Consider the following 21,791-nt stretch of genomic DNA (forward strand, 5'->3'; position numbering starts at 1 on the left):
CATATCTCTGCTCTAGCTTTCAACTTCTCTCCTAATGCATGTGTAGGAACAGTATACATTCTGACCGCTGTTCTCATTCTACAACTCCCAGTCTTTTTCAGTGCAGCAGGCATACTCATTGTCAGATACCTTTTCACTTCTCTCTCCCAACTTGCTGTCAGTCTTTTTAAAAATAAAATAAACTTAACACTTGTTGGTAGTGCAGTCCTCAAATTATTTTTCTTTCCTTGCACTGGATCTTTGACTAGGTCTTTCTGAAAAGCACCACACAACAGTATGAAGATGTATAAAGACTAATAAACTTAGTAATAAATATGTGGGTGCAACACCCAATTGTATAAATCTCTACTAGAAAGATTTGGGATTTATCTGCCTAGACTAGGACCTAGTTAAGACACTGATGCAAAATTTTTTCATGAGTTTTTCGTTATCTATAGGATAGGCCATTATTGTGCCAGAGTCTCATTCATTATAGGAATTAACCAGACATATCACTCCACCAACTAAGAACAGCTATGCATCACCATCCACAGAATTGAGAGAGCGCTATCAATTGGTTAATCCTTTCCGTGTCCGGGCCAGTCAGGTTTCTCATTTTGGAGTCAAATTAAGCGATAGGCTCCCCTCCTGTTGGTGGCCTTCCATCAATTTCTTAGTTTCAGCTTTGCAACTATACACTCAGTATGTATTTTTTAGGGCTGCCTATTAAGATACAATACAGAACTTTCCTTCAGCCATGGGGTTTCTTACTGAGTTGTAATGTGTATATATTTAATCACCACTGTGTCAGAGCATTGATTAACTGGAATTGTGGTGGTATACAAAAACAGTGGGAGAACTTGTATTTCGAAAACTGGGAGTTTCTGAGTTTTTATAATCTTTTTTTTAGCTCTAGCTATATGTGAGGTTGTAGTGTCACCAAATCTACAATCTTCCTCTGTAACTGAAACATTTTTTCAGTTTTATAAAAGAGGATTTTCTTAGAAATAAAAAAGTTCTCCTTTTAATTAAGTCATAGTATTGTATTCTTTCAAGGTATCTGATGGCCAAGAGCCTGTGCCACCTCCACCTGCACCCACCTCAGGAATTGTGGGTGCATTAATGGAGGTTATGCAGAAAAGGAGCAAAGCCATTCATTCTTCAGGTAAGTTTGTGGGAACTTTTGCATTGGGGTGTAATGTAGGTGTTAACATACAGTGGAACATGAAATGTTTTCTTAATATTGAATTCTCTATGTATAATGAAGCAGAAAATGCCAAACCTAGCCACTAGCCCATCTGAAATAGTTAAGCATGTCAGGCAGTGGCCAGTGTATTGTATTTTCCAGTAATGCTGTATTAAAAATTGCCAGTTAAGGCTAGCAAACACCTGATCTAAAATCTTAGAATATACAAAGTGAATACCAATTATGTATGATCTTAAATATCATTATTTTGACCTGTTCAGTGTTTGGTGTAATACCAGATTAATGAACACTGCAGACTGGAGTTCTTCCTTCAGAAAAATCTTTTCTAATTGCCAGAGAAGCTGTTTCTAACTGAAGATGCATGTGTTAGACCTGTGACTATGCTCTTTGAATGTCTCTGCTAGCCAATCAGTAAGGCTGCATTTACACTGCAGCACTATTTCTGGAAGTATTCTGAAATAGCTATTATGTATCTTTTGAACAAGCCCATTACGTATTTCGAAATATAACGTCTTTATTCTGACGTCCCTGTAAACCTTGTTCTATGAGGATTAAGGGACATTTTGGAATAGTGCTCTATTTTGAAATTAACTCAAAATAAGATATGCCGTTTGAGCTATTCAAATTGTGTAGCTTATTTTGAGATGAGGGAGCAGTGTAGATATACCCTAAGTGAATACCATCACTTGCTCATGCTTGCTGTGTTGTACATGTTAATGCTTGGGTATATGCAAAAATAAGTTTGGGGTAGTAGCGAGAAAACTAGCTGAAAATTAACTTCTTAATACTGTGGCTACAGGCTGTTTTACTATATCTCCATTTTGCCCCTTGTTACTTTTTTCTCCCAGGATTTTATGCAGTATAAATACCAAATCTTCCCTTGTTGGCTACCAATACCTCTTTCATATCCACAGGACACTTTGTAGTTTGGTTCTAGCCTTCTGTGTGAGAATATTTTGATTAGTTTGGTTCTGTCTTTGTTTGGGAGCCTTTTAATTTAGATGTCCTCTGCAAATTTGATTTACGATTGAATTTACTCCATAGAAACACCACAAGGACATTTAATACAATGCCATGCCCTCCAAAGGTGATCTTTTGTTTTTTAAACTTCAGCTGGTCAAAAATAATTCTAGACATTCTAACAATCTGGATTACACCAAGTAGTAAACAATACTGCATGAACACGGATACATACGTCTCTGCTTAGGCAGAAATAGCACCACACACACGTCAAAAGTATTTCATGAACCACAAGTGCTCTGTTGACATGATAGGAGTACTTTATTTCTGAAGGGAAAAGAAATCCTACAGTAGGAGTTTAAATTTGGAAAGGCAAAAATCTAACTTTGAGACTTTTTTTCCTCTTTGCAGAAGTAGAAAACCTAATTTAGAATGCGTTTCTCCCTGCCTCACTCAAAGAAAAGCAGGTGGTCAGGAGTATTAGAAAATAAATTTTAACACTATATCTAACAATCAGAACTGGAACTTGTATATTACGCAATGATAGTAAGAGCAGTTTAGTGTTATGAATTTTGTTTCTTGTGATGCTAGTAACTATGCTTCAGTTATACAGCTACTTCGATTTCTAAGGAAACGGTAATATATTTGTCATGTAAAGTCTATATACTCAGCTGACTGTCACTTTTTTCCTAGATGAAGATGAGGATGAAGAAGATGAAGAAGACTTTGAGGATGATGATGAATGGGACGATTGATCAATATATTATATTATATTATATATATATATATATTTTTAAGGTGATTGAAATACTAAACACTACTTTGTCTGGATTCTGTAAAATTATCATGTAAATGTTCTACCAATTTGCTGTATATTTTTGTTGCCTTTTGCTTTTTTATTAATCTGTGCAATACCTCATTTAATCGGTAAAGGTTTGTCAAAATCCTCTACAAAGTTACTCCCTATTAATGTGTGCAAGTTTACATCTGGATGCTCAGTGTACATGTGAATATTTTCCATTCCATCAATAAGGGAGTTTAAATGTAATATGTGAGACTGACAAAAACCTTAATGTAATTTAGTTATAATGCAAGAAGGAAAACACTATTTTCATACCCTACTTTTCTGTATCTAAATTTTCTTATTAAAACCTAGTATAGTACTACATTCTTTAAGTGAAGCATCTCTTAGTTTATTTAGCCCCTTCATTTCAAATACAATGTTATATGAATGTTGAGGCTGATTATTGCACGGTTTTCAATATATCACAATATTGCAGTTGTTCAAATCTTTACAGTATGCTTTTTGTAAACTACCAAAATACACAGCTAGCTATGAAAATTAGTAACTTACCATTATACTGTAGCAAAATTGTCTGCTACTGGATAGCAGTGATATTTGAAGGCTTTAATTAGGGAACTCTCTGCCTGAGATTAAACAGGATTGCTTTTACTATAGCAATGGTGAGGGCATCTTTGATGCAAACCAGTTTAGTCCTTGTTGCCAGCTGTCTTTCAGAATGAGGAAGAGCCTAAATTGCTGGGGCTATACTGTAATCTGGCTGTTGCTACAGTCATTTGATTTATTTTTTTAAATCAGTTTTATGTATTTTGGGGCTGAAGGGCTGTGTTCAATGCTTGCTTCAATAATGTTGGGTTTAAATTCATTTTAAAATGTGTAGGGCACTGGTATACTAATAAAGTAAACTTATATGGTGTTACTTTTCAGTCTTTATGGATTATGGTAATACCAAACACAAAGACTCCTGTCCTGCATTTTAAAGAAAGTTGGAAAGCATATAAATACACTTTAAATATGTACTGAACATTATTATTATTGTAATAGTCTGCATATGATGGCTTTAAGACCAAGAGTTGTTAGATCAGTAGCCCTATTCATAAAATAGCATTTGAGTACATAATTGGAAAAATGGGTTTCTTGTTTCACAGCTTTCACCTTTATATCAGATATACTTAATAGTGAGGTAAAAATTGGAGCATCTGCCTGTTAAAATACACTGTTCTGCTCTAGGATGGCTAGGATGGGTATTTAATATCTGCAGCACTAATTATTGAACTTGCAGTAAGATTTAGGTAGAAAATCTTTTTAAACATTATCTCACTGATACAGAATGTTTAGTTGAATCAATCATATTTGGAGTATAGTTAACACATAGTATATTTGAGTCTTTCTGACTACAGTCAGGATATCAAACTAAATTTAAGTTATCCAGAGTTTATTGACTGAAACCCAGTGTTGGCTTTATCTTGACAGGCTGGACCTGCATGATGTGGCTTGGGATTTCTAACCCAGTTATCTAGTCTGTAGTGATCAAGTACTTAATTGGGTGAGAAGAAAACAGTTTAAAAAGTTATGTTGCTGAAAACTGATGTGAGAGGTAGTTAAATTATTCCAGTAATGCTAACTCTGTTCCAAGTGTAACTTAAGCATGTAACTTGGGAAATCTCTTCCAAGTGGTCTCATTTTCTTGCAGGAATATCCACATTGCCCTCTGCTGCTAGAAACACTTCTACTGGCTTTGCTGCTGTAAATGGCTTGAGCATTGTGAGTTGACTGAGTGAGGCCTGGGAAACTACTCTCCAGAGGGTTTAAGAATGTGCACATGAAAAATATTCTATGGATTTGATGTAATGTCTAGCATTGTTTCATTTTTATAACACCATGGGCATTTTAAAATTAAGTGAACAACCTGATTGCGCTCCTAATGCTCTGCTTAATAGTGTATGTTTAAGCCCTATAGAGCTGAGATTTCTGTTCTTTAATACATAATTAGCATTCACAAAGAAATCTCCATTTCCAGTGTTGGAAGAGCTAGAAGTTGAACACTATATACTTGGGATAACTGTTTGATCCATGGATCACTTAGCAAAGAAGGCATTTGATTTTGTTTCTCTTTTAAAAAAAAAATCAACTTTATTGCACAAAGCCTAAATTAATATTTGCTTAAAGTAGCATATGTATGGTTAAATCCTGGCATGAAGACTGCAATTGCAAATAAGCTAAAATAATGTCATGGCTGCATGTTAGTGTTTCACCACTTGCACTATGGGCAGAAGATAGTGTTTCATGGCATTGATTTACTATCGTTAAACATTGTAATGAAGGCCTCTCTATATACTCCAGTTAAATGACTGTGTCTGGATAGCCTTAGCAATTAACAAACTAGCATGAGGCTTTTAGTATCTTGACACTATGTGCATAGACAATATCAACTAGCCACTTATTGTACGTATGGCATTCATAAGAATGTCTCAATCATTCAGTTTTCCATTAATCAAATTGAAATTTTTAGTATGTGAATTTTTTTTTTGAAATGTACAGTGAATAGGATGTTGCACTGGTGGCAATTCATCATTGAGCATAATAAAATTAATTTGACCCAAATTGTGTAAAATCGTGTAGTTTTTTTTAAGTGCTAATTGTAGCACAGCTTTTTAAAATAGCTCTACATATTGATTACACGCTTTGAAAATCATTTTAACTGCTGAGGCAAGACTACAAAGCAGTAAATAGTGCCCTCAAATCTGAATAGTTCTCATGTCTGGAAAGTTGGATTGTGCCACTGAATAAACACGTTCTCTTACTCATCGTAACACGCTGTCCTGCTGGCAAATGTGACAGCTGCTCAACAGCTCCCCTGGAAACAAGTGCTGCTACAGGCAAGTGCAATAATGCATTAACACATCAAGGTCAAACAAGTGCTGCCGACTAGTCAATGTTCCCAAATAAACACCAAATGTTTGAGCTTTTGGTCGCAAATATTGTACGTAGTTTGACACACTTTTTTCTAGATATAAATCTGAACCTTGTACTGAATATTTTAATATTTGAATTTCAGAAGATCTCTTACCCAAAAAGAAGTGTTTGAGTGAACCATTTATGAAGGTATTGAATCCTTCTCCACTTAGGCTTTACAAAGTCTTGTACCTTTTTCTGCTGTAATCTGAACATCTCCGTTCCTGAACTTGGTGATCCAAAATATCTCCCAACAATCCTAAATACCTGGCATGGTACATTCAAGTTATTTAATGTGTGTATTTTAAAAACGCCATACTAATGTTGACATTTTTTCTCAATTTGGCTAATACTCAGGATTTTTTAATTAAATGACAATATTCACTAGGACTACATTCAAATGTGTGTGGGAATCTTGGGTTTTATACTGTTGCCTTTTCATCACAACAGCTCTTATCTAATCATTAGAGGAATTCCTGGTCTAGTTAAAGTTCCTGAAGTTCAAGTACATTGATAAAGTCTTATTTATAGTACAGCGAAAAAATGTTTAAGGAATGTTTGGGAGAGATTAACACTCTTTAATTTTTTTTCACAATAGAACACTGTCATGTTACAACATCACAAAGGTTAAGTTAATGTATATTAAACTTCCTATCTGAGGTCTGTAATAGGATGATAGGAGAAAAGCGAGAATTGAGACACAAAGTAAAGAATAGAATTTGAACTTGATGAAACACTGGCATCAACCGTGCTTTACACTTTGTCCTTGTGTAGTATTTCTGAACATGTTTACCTAGTTAGAGGAGGCTTTTAAAATAAAGCTCTTCACTAAGAAGTAACAAACTCAATCAGTATGTTATATTCCAATATAATCAGCAGTTGACTGAAAACAGCAGGGTTGCTTCATGGATATTTAAGCACAGATTGGACAGTAACAAGAAAATTCAAAGTAAAATAGAAACATTGCACAATCTGCTTATTTCACTGCTTCATTGTCAAGAAATTTAGCATAGCTGGATTGTCCTTTCCCTATAAAAGATTCTTCTGAATTCACAGCCATTTGCAGAATAACCTAGTAAGTAGAGCACCTACATGGTGGGTCAGGACACTTACTTTCACCTCAGCTCACTTTTACCGGTCCCTAAAATGGGGAATATGTACCTTTTAGACAAATTGAGGCATAATGTGTCTAAGGTGCTATGGTCAATGATGTGTAAATTTCAATCCAAGAAGTATTTTTTGGGAAATTGCTCAGCAAAGCAGTAACTGTGTAGAAGTCTTAAGAAAATCCATTTGCTCTCCTTTCCCCCAGTTTTGACTGCCTGTTCGTGTAGTCTTGAATCAAGTTGTTCAAATGCTGAACTTGCAGTTGGGCAGGGGATGGGGAGATGGGAGGCATTTGAGGCCTTCCTTGCTAATTTTAGAAAATGAGGCGGAAGTTTTGGTGGCTACTCACTGCAATTTTCTGCTTGCAGGTTGCAAGATGCAGCATGGTCTGGAGTGTGTAGCTTCAGAAGGATAAAGGTGATGAGACTATATAGTAGTGTATAAGGTATTGACATCTATCCCCCTAGTCCCCAAATACTCTGAAAGTGATCCTAGGGGCCTACGCCCTCTCCTTGCTACACTTGCCAATCCTTTCTGTCTGCCACAGCTGGAATGTAGCCTTTCCTCCTACCCTACCTGTGCTGCAGCAGGAGGGGAGGCTGTGGCCAGATGGGGGCTGGCTCATGTGGCCTGTCCCAGAATCAGAGCAGGGGACAGGATACTGTGGCTAGGTGGGGGCTGGCCCCCAATTGGGGCCTTGTTGGCCAGGTTTCAAATAAAATATGTCTAACACAAAGTTTTAACATAGCCTTTATTTATGGCAGGGGTGGGGAACCTTTTTTGGGTCAGAACCACCGACCCACAGAAAAATCAGGTGGGGACCAAACTCCCAACCCTCACTGATGTGGCCTCCAACTGAAACACCTCACTCCCCTGGTGCTCCAGCTCCATGGTGGGGGCAGGGCTGAGGTTCAAGGCCCCAGTCTGAATTAACTCTTCTGTGGTTCTAGAGTTAGTGGATTTTGTACCCCCCCCCCCCCCCCCCAGACTCTGGGGTGAGGCCAAAAATGAGGGATTCAGTGTGTGGGACAAGGCTGCCAGTGAATGAGATGGAGATGGTGAGTGCAGGATCTAGGCAGGAGGTGGCATGCAGGAGGAGGATGGGAGGTAGGGTGCAGTAGTAGGCTGGGGGTACAGGTCTGTCTAGGAGGGAGGATGTTGCAGCAAGGGTTGGGGGGGCAGGAGCAGGCTTAGAGGCAGGATGTCTGGTGGGGAGAGGGGCTGGGAGGCAGGGTGTTTGGCTGGGGAGGCACAGCAATGGGCTGGGGATGCATAGTCGGGGGGAAGGGTAAGTGAGGGTGCTAGGGGGGCAGGGGATGGAGGGCACTAGTGTTTGGGCTGTTCTCCTCCCCACCCCCAGCCTGGGAGGGGGAGCATTTCTTCCCCACACAGAGAGGCTTGGGGCTTTCTCTCCCCTCCCTCTGCAGCACGAAGCCAGCCCTGGTGCTCCAAGTATGCCAGGGAGGAGGGAAGGCAAAGGGCTGCTCAGGTCAGTGCTGGTGGGCACTTCCTCACCCACCTTGTAGAAGCACTGCTTGCTGCTGCAGTCCCACATGTGGCTGGGCAGAAGCCAGTCTCAGCTGGGGGAGATGGGCTGAGTGGGTCTCACCAGAGCAGCTTGGCTCAGGATACAGCCACTCTGAGTGGTGGAGGATGGGGCAGCCGGGGAGGGGCCCTGCCCTGCGCCTGGCGGGTCTCCTGAGCCTGCTGGCCGGGAAGCCTGAAAGTGCCTAGAACAACAGCAGCAGAAGCAAGCAGCCCTTGACCAACAGGAATGGGCTGTCCAAAAGGCCAGGACCAGAGTTGAGTGGGCTTGGGAGGCAGAATCTGCTCAGGCTGGGCTGCCAAGCAGCTTTGCTGTCCCCAAACAGGGAGCCCATGCAAGGGCAGAGCCTGTGGACACAGAGTGATGTGATGTCACTGTCATACACAGGAAAATAAAATTGTAGAGAAATTCAACGCAGAAGCAATTTATTCCTGAAAAGGTTTTGGGAGATGCCTGCCAGCTTCACAGCAGCTTGGTGCAATGCTACACAATAGTTTATAAATAGATGGTATTGTATGTAACTGAAATTGTAAGTAAACTGTTTCTTACCAAACTGCAATTTAGCTAGAACATTAAGGGAGGTGCTTTCAAATCAAAGTTCTGTAATGAAAGTCATCTCAGAGACTTGCATCACAAGTTTTACATCATATCTGAACAATGGCATTTCCAAGTGTTCACTTCCCCGCCTGCTTAATAGGCAGGGTAATAGTTAAGTAGAAATCAGTAGAATACCACTTCTTGAAATACCAGTAAAGGAAAACCTCCTGCAGCATTTAGAGTTTTCCTTCAGGTGCTGATCAGTTGGTTTTTTTTGTACCAACATTTCTTTTTTTTTTCTCCACCATAAAGAACATGCAAACAGTTACATGTTATTTATTGCGGTACATAGAAAAATGGAGGAGTTTGACTGCTTGTGCATATATATTCCATTGTATCCACAGGCCCAGTATGCTCATGTTTGGGTTCTTGTGGCTAGCAGTGTCTATTGGGGGACCTCAGCTTCACCTTGATTATTCTCAATCTTCAGCCAAGGGCATATAGGGCCAGCTGATTCCAACTGCTCACTGCTGGTGTCTGAGTTGAAGCTTGCAGTTTCCAACCCTCTTCTGCTGTGTAATTACCTATTGTTTTGTAACATGAGACTTAAAAGTTAATTTCCTATTAAGTGGAAATCTTATTTATTTTCCCTGAAAATCTGCTCTAATAATAGATAAGTCACAACTGAACACAGATCTCCAGACTTTAAGAATTATTCTAAGGTTCAGTCAATAACACTGGTTAACATAACTGAAATATGCCATCTGTAAATCCTTTTGAAAGAACTGAAAGGTTTAGGCAGTCTATTGTGAAAATGTTTCTTCTACTGGAGAAGTAATTGGAGATTTCAGAATGCCTTGGCAGAAATTTCTGAGCAAGAGGCATTCCTGCTCTGGGAGAAGAACAAGAGATACCCAGACCAAAAGGAGATCAGTGTCTCCTTCAAAGGTTCCTTCCATGAAGAGCCATGAATCCTCTCAATCCATGGTTGAAAAATGTAGCACAAGGCTCAGCATGGGTCACTCAGGCAGTCAGACAGGTGCTGGTGACTGGGTCTCTACACCATGTCCCATGACGCTACAAAAATCACCTCTTCGTTCCAAGGCTTCCTACTGGAAGTACACTTTACTCTTGTACTCAACCACTCAACTGACTTACACACAGACATATTCAGCACGAAATTCCCCCACAATCTACTGACTTGTTGAGTAACAGCTTCCCCACTGCTGGCAGTAGCTAAAGTATCTTCTTTCAGCCAACATAAGTGACACTAGAAAACAGTTTGAGGTGTTCCCATTAGACCATCTGGTTTTGTGCCTAGTGAGAAGGACTGTTCATTCTCATTTTTAGTCTGAGGCCAGTATGGAGATTGCATCAGTTGACACCTCAGAGGCAATCATGTAGTGAGGCTGAGTTTTTGTTGTTTGTGGTGAGATAGTCAGGGTGGGGTCCCATGGTATTACAGAGACAAGGTGGGTAAAGTAATTTCTTTTATTGGGCCAACTTCTGTTGGTGACAGAGAAACTTTTGATCAACACAGAACTCCTTTTCCAGTCTGAGAAAAGTAGTCAGAGCCCCAGCTCAAATACAAGTTGGAACAGATTAGTCAGTATAAGTAAGTAACACACATTGTGAATGACCATTCAAAATGAAGTGACCCTCTAAATACCCCTGCAGTCATAAGACACAAAAGGGGAGTTGGTGGGTTAGATTGTTGTGATAAGCTGTAAATCTGGTGTCTTTAATATGATTTTTAGTGCTTAGCAGAGAGAATAATTTAAAGCAGTGTTTCTTAAACTCTGTTCTGTGGCACACCGAGGCAGTTGAAGGTATGCTGCGGAGAACAACAGTTCAAAATGGCCACCCTTAAAGGGGCAGGTGACCTTTTTTTTTCCCCTCTCAATAACTTTTCCCCCAGACGCTTTTTTTTGGTCAATGACTTTTCCCTGCCTCTTCCCCCCCCCCCCTTTTTTTTTCCCTCAACAAAAAATCCTTAGTCTTCCTCATTTAAAAAAAAATATTGTTTGGTGTTCCTTGGTCTTAAAAAGTTTAAAAAACACGAATTTAAAGCCCCAGGCTCTTTTGAAGATACTGTGCAAGTTTCCTTTGGGGATAAGGACTGAGGTCACATATGGGGTGATTGTTTGCCCACTAGTGATACGGTAGTTTTGTCTTTTATTATGTCTCTATGTGAGTTTATAAGAGCACAGAGATTGATTGGCTTCACTCCTCAGCAGGAGTGAGAAATATTTTTTGATGGTCATGGGGATGGCATTCTAAAAATTTGGAAAGTGATCAAAAGCTGAACTTTTCTATTAATGAAGGGAGTCGGGGTCTGGGATGGATGTTGGGTGCAGAAAAGACCTTGTGATAGAGGATTATGGGGCAGGATAATAATTTTTTCCATCCAGGTGTGGAATATATTTTTATGTGAACTGAGGCATGTGTGGATGTGCACCAGCATTAAAAACAAAAAACCTACCTGTGGACTGCACAAGCTAACAGCTTACAGGGAGCATTGGTGCAGGAGGGGATGTGGGATCTGGAAGGGAATTTGGGTTTGTGAGCTGGAGCAGTGGATTGATGTGTAGATGTGGGATCTAGGACAGGGTTGGGTGAAGGAGAGGATTCTGACCTGGGGGAGGAGTGTAAAAGGGATGCAAGGGAGCTGTGACCAGGGACAGGAATGCAGGAGAGGGTGCAGAGGGCGTGGGTTGTGACCTGGTACAGGAGGGAATTATGACCTGTGTGGGTACAGAGGGTTTGAATACGGGAGGGACTTGTGACCTGGAGCATGGAGTTGGGGTTCAGAAAGGAGTGGGATGCCTGATGCAGGCTCTGACCACAAGGTTCTTAAGTGGCTACCAGCTAGCAACCCACTAGGACCCTTATCTAGTGTGTGTGGGTTTTTTGTTTTGTTTTGTTTTGTTTTGTTTTGTTAAAACTCTGAGGGCATATCTACACTAGGAAATGATTTCAAAATAACTGATTTCAAAGAAATAACTCCCAAAATAACTTTTAAAATACGCATTATTCCCCAAAGAAAGCAGGAGTATAGCTTTTGAAACAACCAGCCCCTTATTTCCAAACAGGCTTGGTAGTGTGGATGTGCCGATTATTATCGCAAAATAAGGGTGGTTATTTCAAAATAACTCCCTAGTGTACACCAGGGTTTATAGTCCTAGCCTTCACAGCATACATCCTTGGCAAGGAGTTCTACAGATTGATTGTGCATTGTGTAAAACAAACAAAAAAACACACCAACCAAACACCATCCTTCTTTTTTTTTGTTTGTTTTAATTTCATGTGTGACCCCTAATTCTGGAGTTATGTGAAGGAGTAAATAGCACTTCCCGGTCTACTTTCTCCACACCAGTCATGATTTTATAGGTCTCTATGATATCCCGTGTTGGGCTACGTCTATTCTTCAGCCTTTGTCTGCAAAAGCTTATGCAAATGAAGCGTGGAGTAGAACATCGCTGTGCTTCATTTGCATAATTAATTAGCAGCCATTTGTGCACAAGAAGCAGCTGTGTAGATGGCTCCTTTTTGTGCACAAACTCCCTCTTTCACAAGAGCCGTTTTTCCTCATTTTTTCAACCTATAGAACCTGTTTACACAGCTCCTTTTTGGGCAAAAGACTCTTGTGCAAAAATGGTACCTAATTAATTATGCAAATGAAGTACAGCGATATTCTACTCCATGCTTCATTTGCACAAGCTTTTGTGGAAGAAGGGTGCAGTATGGACGTAGTCTTAGTCATCTCTTTTCCAGGCTGAAAAGTCCCAGTATTATTCAGCTTTCTTCATATGACAGCCATTCCATAATAGTTTTTGTTGCCCTTTTCTGAGCTTTTTCCGATTCCTATATATCTTTTACAAGATGCAGCATCCACATCTGCACACGCTATTCAAGATGTGGGCATACCATTGATTTATATAGAGGCAATATATTTTCTGTCATACAATCCTTTTCTTAATTGCTTCCCAACTTTCTATTCTGGATTGTTTGGTTTGGTTTTTTGTTTTTGTTGTTGTTGTTTTTCCCTGCCACTATATACTGAGTGGATGTTTTCAGAGAACCAGCTATAATAACCCTTGCTTGCTGAGATTTTACTTTTGGCACTGTACCTATTGCTTTCTGTTTAATTAACTTTATTTTTGTGTAACACCCCTTTCTGAAATTAAATGCTATAGTGTTGGGCTGTTGTGTAACTTTTAATAGTATTATTATTAATTTGAATTACCAATGCTTGGTCAGGGCTTTGGGGCAAACATAAGAATGGCCATATTGGGTCAGACAAAAGGTTTACCTAGCCCAGTATCCTGTCTCTCAACAGTGGCCAATGCCAAATGCCCCAGAGGGAGCAAAAAGAACAGGTATCATCCAGTGATTTCTCTTGATATCTATTTCCGGCATCTGACAAACAGAGGTTAGGGACACCATTCCTACCCTCCTAGCAAATAGCCATTGATGGACCTAACCTCCATGAATTTATCTAGTTCTTTTCTGAACCCTGTTAAAGTCCTGGTCTTCACAACACCCTCTGGCAAGAAGTTCCACAGGTTGACTGTGTGCTGCATGAAGAAAAACTTCCTTTGTTTTATACCTGCTACCTATTAATTTAATTTGGTGATCCCTAGTTCTTACTTTAGGGGAACAATAACTTTTCCTTATTCACTTTCACCATACCTGTCATGATTTTATAGACCTCTAACAAATCCCCCCTTAGTCTCCTCTTTTCTAAGCTGAAAAATCCAAGTCTTTTTAATCTCTCTTCATATGGGATCCATTCCAAACTCCAACTCATTTTTGTTGCCCTTTTCGCAACTCTTTCCAATGCCAATGTATCTTATTTGAGATGAGGCTATCACATCTGTATACAGTATTTAAGATGTGGGCATAACATTAATTTATACAGAGGCAATTGATATTCTCGGTCTTATTCTCTATCCCCTTTTTAATGATTCCTAACATTCTGCTTGGTGTTTTGATTGCTGCTGCACACTGAGTGGATGTTTTCAGAGAACTATCCACAATGACTCCAAGATCTCTACTGAGTAGCTATTACTAAATTAGTCCCCATCATTTTGTATGTATATAAAATAGGTAAATGCACAATTAAGTGACCAATTGGTTAAGATGGAAGTCAGAGATTCCCTTTGGAAAAAATGCAGTTAAGATCCCAAGGCCATCCTTTCTTTATCAAAACATATATCTGGGGGATGTAAGAGGAAAATACTGCAGGAGTGTCACTGTTCCTGTCCCAAGGAGTCAAATCTGCTGCTTTGATAATCCTGAAAGGCTAGTCAGCAGCCAAGATGGTGGATGCAGATGTGGAATGTTCAGTGCTTTGTTGTGTAGACCTGTGGGTGATATGGAATGGTGTTTTGTGGAAAAACGTTTCTCCAGCAATAACACTGTGTTTTTTACTTTTAATATTTTTTGTGCAAGTTCATTTGCAAGCATAGGAATTGTCTTGTTTCACCCACAGAGTTGTTACTGGGGCAATGAGCGTGCTGAATGAGGTAAACCACAGATAATAGGCTCTTGAAAGGCGTGTTGTGGAGTGGTGGGAGGTGTGTTGATCATCACAGGAGTGGTGATATGTCTGCAAGTTTTTCATCTGTTATGAGAGGGTTGGTGGAGCCACTTTGAGTTGTCTCTGGGCAATTTGCTTTGGATAATGAGTTTGTCAAGATTTGACCAGTGGATATGTGAAGGCCAGAAAAGGGGGTTCAGGAAACACTTCTTTCAGAATGCAGTCCCCATTAAGAATATGGTGTATTTGTTTAATGATAAAGCTTGACAGAATTGTGTACATTTACTTTAGAAAAGTGGAGATTAAGGGAGGACATAACAGTCTGTGACTACTTGAAAGGCTTCCATAAAAAATGGAGAAAAAATGTTCTCTCTTGCCACAGAGGGCAAGACAAAAGCAGTGGGTTCTACCTACAGCATAACAAATTTAGATCTCAGAAAAAACATCCCAATGATGAGAACAGTGGAACAGACTACCAAGGGAGGTTGTGAAAGCTCCTTCAATGGAGGTTTCCCCAAAAGAGGATGGATAATTGTCCGTCTTGGATGGTTAGATACAATAAATCTTGCGTCTTGGCAGAGAATTAGGCTAGATAATTGTGGCCTCTAACCCTATGATTCTGTGGTACCCCCAAATGGCTCCCAGTGAAGTGTAGGTGACAACCAGTGATGTGCAGTCAGAGGCACTTTTTCCTCTGAAGCAGGTTCTCTCAGGCTATTTAGGTGGAGCATTCTTGTTGGCAGAAGGCAGTTTTAGGTTTCAAGGCCTGTATCTCAGACTTTCTCCTCAGACCACATCCTAAGGTATCTGTGCCTGCCTGTGAATAACAGATTGCTTGGTGTGTATGGGGTTGTTACTAGATGTGTGAAGAGTAGAGATGTACAGTTACTGAGTGGTAAGTTATCATTTCTTCCCTCAACATGAGACACACATTAAGGGCCAGACTTTGCAAGTCCCTTCTAGGCATATGCAATGTGTGTGGGGTGGGGGACAGAGTCCTAAGGAGACCCTTCCCATCCTGCCCATGTGGCCTATAAAAATGGCAAGCTGAATTTAACACTATGCCATGCCTGCCTCTCCTTTCAAAATGGCCTGCAGAGCATGGCCGACATTGGTGTTGAACTACACTTCTGTGCATTGGCATCAGGTTCATTGCCTCCCTCAAACAGTGTGTCTCCTGGTACAAACTCAGGAGTATGCATCTCTGCACAACCCCTTGCCAAGGACTGTGCCTATATGGCACTGTGACCTGGGAGTAGGGTTGCCAGGTGTCTGGCTTTGAACCAGACATTCCAGTATTTGAGCTTTCTGTTCAGGAAACAAATTGAGAAAATATAAATGTCCAGTATTTTCTAAATAAGATGTAATGTCAAGTGTGTCCGGTATTTTTGTTGAAACCATCTGGCAACCCTACCTGGGAGGACTCACCGCCATTGCACCTCCTGCTGGTCACTCAGGGAATCAGGTCTTTAGCCCTGGAATGCTCCCTTCTGGCTGGTATCATGACTGCTGTTAGCTTTTATTCTCCACCATTTTGCATTAGGATCCACCATCCCTCCCAGACCATGGCAACCTCCCCTCAGGGTACTGTTCTGACAGTGCCCCCACACTCTGGGGTCCTTCCCCTCAGAGACCCCAATTCCCCTTTACCCATCTTACCTCAGTGACCCACAGCCAGTCATCATCTAGCCCCTGCCTCAGGAGCAAACTGCAGTCCGAAATGGCCACTCATCATGGGCAAGGGCTGTGGACCTGCTGCCTCCCTGCAGCTCTAGTAGCCTCAGGCCTTGCTTCAGGCCATGTATCCTGGGAGCTTGCCTGGCCAGAGCTTCCCCAGCTCTGCCTGCCTTTCTTCAGCCCCACTGTAAGTCAGGAAGCCTCTAGCTTCCCTGGCAGACAGGTCCCCTCCTGCTCTACAACTGGAGTAAGAGTGAGTCAGTTTCCCGGCTACAGAAGCCCTTATTTAAACAGCCCCTGCTGGGCCCTAATTGTCTTTGCTGCTGGCTCCACTGTTTCAGCCTTTTCTCAGGGTTGGGTTTTAACCCATAAAGGGCCAGTGTGGGGCAGACACTGTGTCACAGGCATACAAGTTTTTAATAGTAATTCCATAATGAATGGAAGTTGAACCGAGTTGCCATAAGCCCCATGTATCAGAATTCACTGACTCCTCTGGCTGTCCTGGAGGAAGGGTGCTCTGGGGGTTAGAGCACTAGTTTAGGACTCAGGAGACCAAATTTCATGTTTCCTGCTCTGCCACAGATTCATTATATGACCTGAGACAAATTTTGTCTACTCAGTACTTTATGGGCACCAACAGAGGTATAAACTGGAATGCACATCAATGTGTTGCATATTAACTGACCCACCTGGGCTCTGCTAACATGCACTGAAAGTTCCCTAGTGTGTATTAATGCACGACTGTGTGAAAATTTTAGTGCCCACCAGCAGTGTTCACATGGGCCATTTAGTGTGTGAGACTCTGGTGTATATTACAGTTGATACCCCTGCTGGAGCTTGATGAAGCATCATATAGAGAATCCATGAATCCTTTCTGTGCCTCAGTTTCTCATCTGTAAAATGGTTATAATAGTACTCAATTGGAAGTAATGAGTAAGGAGTGTTGATAAATACATTAGGCTGTAGGACTTTCAGATACTGTGGTAAGGAGATTACATTTACAAAAATTAATCTGATTTCATTAACCTTAAGCACATTTATTCAGAGAATGGATCTTACCTAATGTTTTTGTTCTTTCTCTCTGCTGGATCTCATTCTCAGAAGCAGCATCAGGCCCCTCACAGCTCCGCAGGGTGCCAAACCATGGAGTTAAACTGGGCAGTTACATTATCCATGCCTATAAGTACTATGTCATGCTCAAATCAATTTGTTGGTGTCCAGTAACTTAGAAACCCAAGACTAGATAAGGAAACATTAGTACCTGAGTCAGGCCACTTTGACCTCTTAAACTTTTTTAACTTTAATTTTTTGACATTTTCAAAATCCCTTCATCCTACTTTCCTGTTTAAGCAGAACCCTACAGAGCCAGTTGCAGAACATTTCTCAGTGCATTCAGTCTAACTGAATTATATGTATGAATGTGGAGTTTCTGTGAACCACATTTTTTGGCTTTCAGTTATGGAATCCGTGCTAATCCTGCCTGTTGATAAGTGAAATGGACTCTCTGGATTTTGTAGCAGTTCATGTCCCAACCCACCATACCAGATGTGCTTTGGTGTGATTGACAGTGTCAGAAGTTGAGGTTTAAACTTGTATTGCACCCAAAGTCCTCGCTAAGGATGATTCCCTCCTGCTCAAGGTTGTGATTCTTACAGAGCCAGTAGTTGTCTAACCTGTATCATCTCTTCCCCTGTCACTGAGAGCTGTGTACCTAATAAATCAGATGTTTCATTGTTGGGCTGCCATGAACTATTGCCAAGCTTTTTCTGTCTAAAAGATACAAGAGCAACATTACATTTGACCAGGTCCAAATAACTGAAGGATCAGTTCCATTTCTGAACCCCCCCAAACAACGGCAAGACCACAGTACATGGTAGCAGTGCATCTCAAAACCCAGAGATTCTGAAGGTTTTAAGCATAGAAGGTGGGTTTAGTACTGGCAGCTCTGTTGGATTGGCCCCTACTGGTTTCACCTTACTGCTTTGCCTGTGCCTATTATTCCTGGTAGGAGGGGGGCATCCTGTTCTCTTTGCACACTAAAGCTCTGGCTATATTTTAGTAAGCGCAGCCAATAGCTCTGAAGTGTGTAATAACCTTTTTTGCTGTGTGATGACAGTCGCAATCTATATTCCCCTTCCCCTTAGATCACCTTGGGACACTGGAGAAAAATCATGCCAGATAGCTCTGAAATTAGATGGATTTCTTTCTTTTTACATTCCAATATGTTTTCCTACCTACATTTGATATATGTAATGTTATAGCAGCATGGTAAAAAGGTACCTGGTCTCTGTTTCAACTGAACCGCTTGATCCATATGGTACTTCAAACTGTCAGGCTTGCTATATATTCTGAGAACCAGCTACAGAATTTATTAATCTTGCTGAATAATTTTCTGTGAACAGCTGCACTGTCATTTTAGAGACCGGGAGTTCTTCCAAGAACCACAAGGGCAAACTATATCTAACCTCCTGGTTTTATTATTACTAAGGCAGGGAGGTTCTAATTTAGCAGCATTCATTTTGAAATACAGGAGAAAGAAGAAAACAAAATCTTTGCTCAGGCCTTCCTTTGGTGCTGCTAAAGTAAGGCAAACTGACAGCATGCTCCTGCCCTGATCAGGAGAGCTTGTGAAAGGGAAGATTACATTTATGCTAGACACAGAATTTTTAACCCATTTTAATTACTGATAAGTCTTTCCACTTATGTGTAACATCTGACATCTCAGAATCTCTAAAGCATTTTACTAACACTAATCAATTAAGACTCAGATACATTTGTAATCCTGTAAAGTAGCAAAGCATTATACTCCTTGTTTTACAGATGGGAAAACTGAAGCATAAAGACTAAATGAGTTAACCAAGATATCAAAGGCTGTCTCTGACAGAGTCAAGAATCACGCCAACTGCTCCAGATGCCCCCATGCTATGCTTTGACCACTGTGCCATCCATCCATGGAACCTTTCAAGTAGCACATAATTAAAACTTTCATTAAAATGAAATGCTTGTACTGCCTTGGAAAGTTAAATTCTTGGACTGTCATACTGATGGAATGAGAATTCCTGTGCGGAAGGAATCCATTATAGTGCTATATTGAATTTACTATTTTCTTTTTTGGCACGTGTCTGAATTTCACCATTTGTGCTTAATTGGTGTCCTACTTTATGTACAAGTTTGTCAAAAAGTGGTGATATTACAATGTTGGGAATTCCAGTAGATGTTTCCCTCTGTTCAGTATCTATATTGTTCTGTAAATATCTTTATTATAATTTCTTTGAAAGATAGGGCCTAGGAGCTACACCAGGGTTTGATTGTGTTAAGCAGTGTACAAACATAGGACCAAAAACAGTCACTGCCCCCAAAGAGCTTCCAATCAAAGTATAAGACAAGAGACAGCAGAGGGCTACAGGAAGATGGATTGAATACAAGGAACCAATGAAGCTATATTGAGCAGCATGATATGCAGTGGTCTCAGCACACCAGCAACCTAAGTAGATGTTACATTAGGGTGTCTCTGCTTTTCACCAGCATTCCTTTCTGCTGTACGTCACCTTATCAGAGAGAGTAGGACCAACACACAGGTTACAAAAGTAAACACAGGAGCAGGGTATTAGGAAGTCTGAACACTGTGCAAAAAAAACAGCCAAACTTATCTGCAACACATATGAGTACTTGGCAGAATGTGTAAAGCAGAAGCAAAGGCTGGGATTTCAGAAGTGATAAGGGGTTTTGTTGCATTATCTCAGGCAGTGCCCATTACACAAATATGCAGGAATGAAACCAAGGCCTATAAACACAACATTCTCCATTTCATCTGATGAAGTGGGTTTTGCCCACAAAAGTTCATGGTACTATATATATAGTTAGTTTTTAAGGTGCCACAGGAAAACTTGTTTTTAAAATGACAGACTAACACGGCTATTCCTCTGAGAATTCTTGACAAGGATATGTCAGGGGATCCACAAGTTCATATTACAGTTCTGACAAGTCTTTCAAACCACAAAACATTTGCCAGTAAGAGCATTTGTAACTGCCTTTTTCTCTGCCATAGATTTGTGTGTGTCTCTAAAAATCAATAAATCTATCTCTATGGCATCTAAGTACCATCAAAAGAAAATATACTTAAAAGAGTAAATCAGCTAAGACTGATTCTGAATGTTGTACTCTAGGATGTTGAAAAAATACTGTAGATCTAGAAAGGATTCTTTGGCTTGAAGAAGGACAAAATGATCATTAGTTTTGGAATAGTTTATTTTATCAAGTTCTTCTCACAGGAGAATTTGTAACAGAGGTAGGGTGTGTGGGTGGGTGTAGGTGTGAGTGTGGGTGTGTCCCTCCTGAACCTTAAATTGTATCGATATATAACATTAATGAGTATACAGCAAAATATCTCTGATCTCAGATGCCACCAGCAAAGACTGATTTTCTTTTTTGGTGATTCAGTTTCTGTAGTTTCTTCACTGGAGCGTTGCTCTTTTAACACATCTGAAAATATGCTCCACACCTCATCCCTCTCGGATTTTGGAAAGCACTTCAGATTTTTAAACTTTGGATCAAGCACTATAGTTATCTTTAGCAATCTCACACTGATACTTTGTGTTTTATCAAATCTGCAGTGAAAGTGTTCTTAACCCAACACATGTTGTTCATTTTATCAGCCAAGACTCTTACAACATGAAATGTATGTCAGAATGTGGGTAAAACACAGAGTAAGAGACAGACTATTCTCCTTCCAGGAATTCCGTCACAAATTTATTTTTAAGGAGCATTATCAGCATAGAAGCATGTCCTTTGGGATGGTGGCTGAAGCACAAAGGGCATATGAATGTTTAAAATACCTGGCACATAAATACCCTGCAACTTCTGCTAAAAAAGTGCCATGCAAACACCTGTTGTCAGTTTCAGGTGACATTGTAAGAAGCATTATCTTCTGCAAATGTAAATAAACTTGTTTCTCTTACTGATTGGCTGAATGGGAATTAGGAATGAATGGTCCTGTAAACTCTAAAGTTTTATATTGTTTTTATTTGGGTGCAGTTAATGTAACAATCTACTACATTTACAAATTGCACTTTCATGATAAAAAGATTGCACAACAGTACTTGTATGAAGTAAACTGAAAAAATACTATTTCTTTTGTTTATCATTTTTACAGTTCAAATATTTGTAATAAAAAATAAATTGAGCCCTCTACCCTTTGTATTCTGTATTATAATAGAAAATGTAGAAAAGCATCCAAATATGTATTAAATTTCAATGGATATTCTATTGTTTAGCAGTATGACTAAAAGTGCCATTAATTGTGATTACTTTTTAAAATCATGATTACTTTTTGACTTAATCATGTGAGTTAACTGTGATTAAGTGACAGCTCTAGGAAAAATTGAAAAGTTCCAGTAGCTAAGCAGGTGCCATCAAAGAATCAATGTGGTAGTAAGGTCAATGTGAGGATTTGGAGCTTTGAAGTGAGTGATTATTTATT

The 21,791-nt window shown here is 40.1% G+C and overlaps 1 protein-coding gene across 4 annotated transcripts in view; it reads left to right on the plus strand.

Annotated features, from left to right (window-relative positions):
* The window catches only part of WASL (WASP like actin nucleation promoting factor), a 75,413-nt gene extending 69,861 nt beyond the window's left edge, over positions 1-5,552 (plus strand). For 3 of the 4 annotated variants that reach the window (XM_075928532.2, XM_075928536.2, XM_075928553.2), the window contains 2 exons: positions 1,036-1,144; positions 2,840-5,552. In XM_075928532.2, coding sequence (XP_075784647.2) covers positions 1,036-1,144; positions 2,840-2,901 — 171 coding nt within the window. In that variant the 3' untranslated portion in view covers positions 2,902-5,552. Of the gene's footprint in view, positions 1-1,018; positions 1,145-2,839 lie in introns of all 4 variants that reach the window. The other variant, XM_075928545.2, reaches the window with a different exon arrangement.
* The last annotated feature ends 16,239 nt before the right edge of the window (positions 5,553-21,791 follow it).

This window comes from Pelodiscus sinensis, chromosome 1 (assembly GCF_052426305.1).
Source record: "Pelodiscus sinensis isolate ZL-2025 chromosome 1, ASM5242630v1, whole genome shotgun sequence".
Classification (NCBI taxonomy): domain Eukaryota; kingdom Metazoa; phylum Chordata; order Testudines; family Trionychidae; genus Pelodiscus; species Pelodiscus sinensis.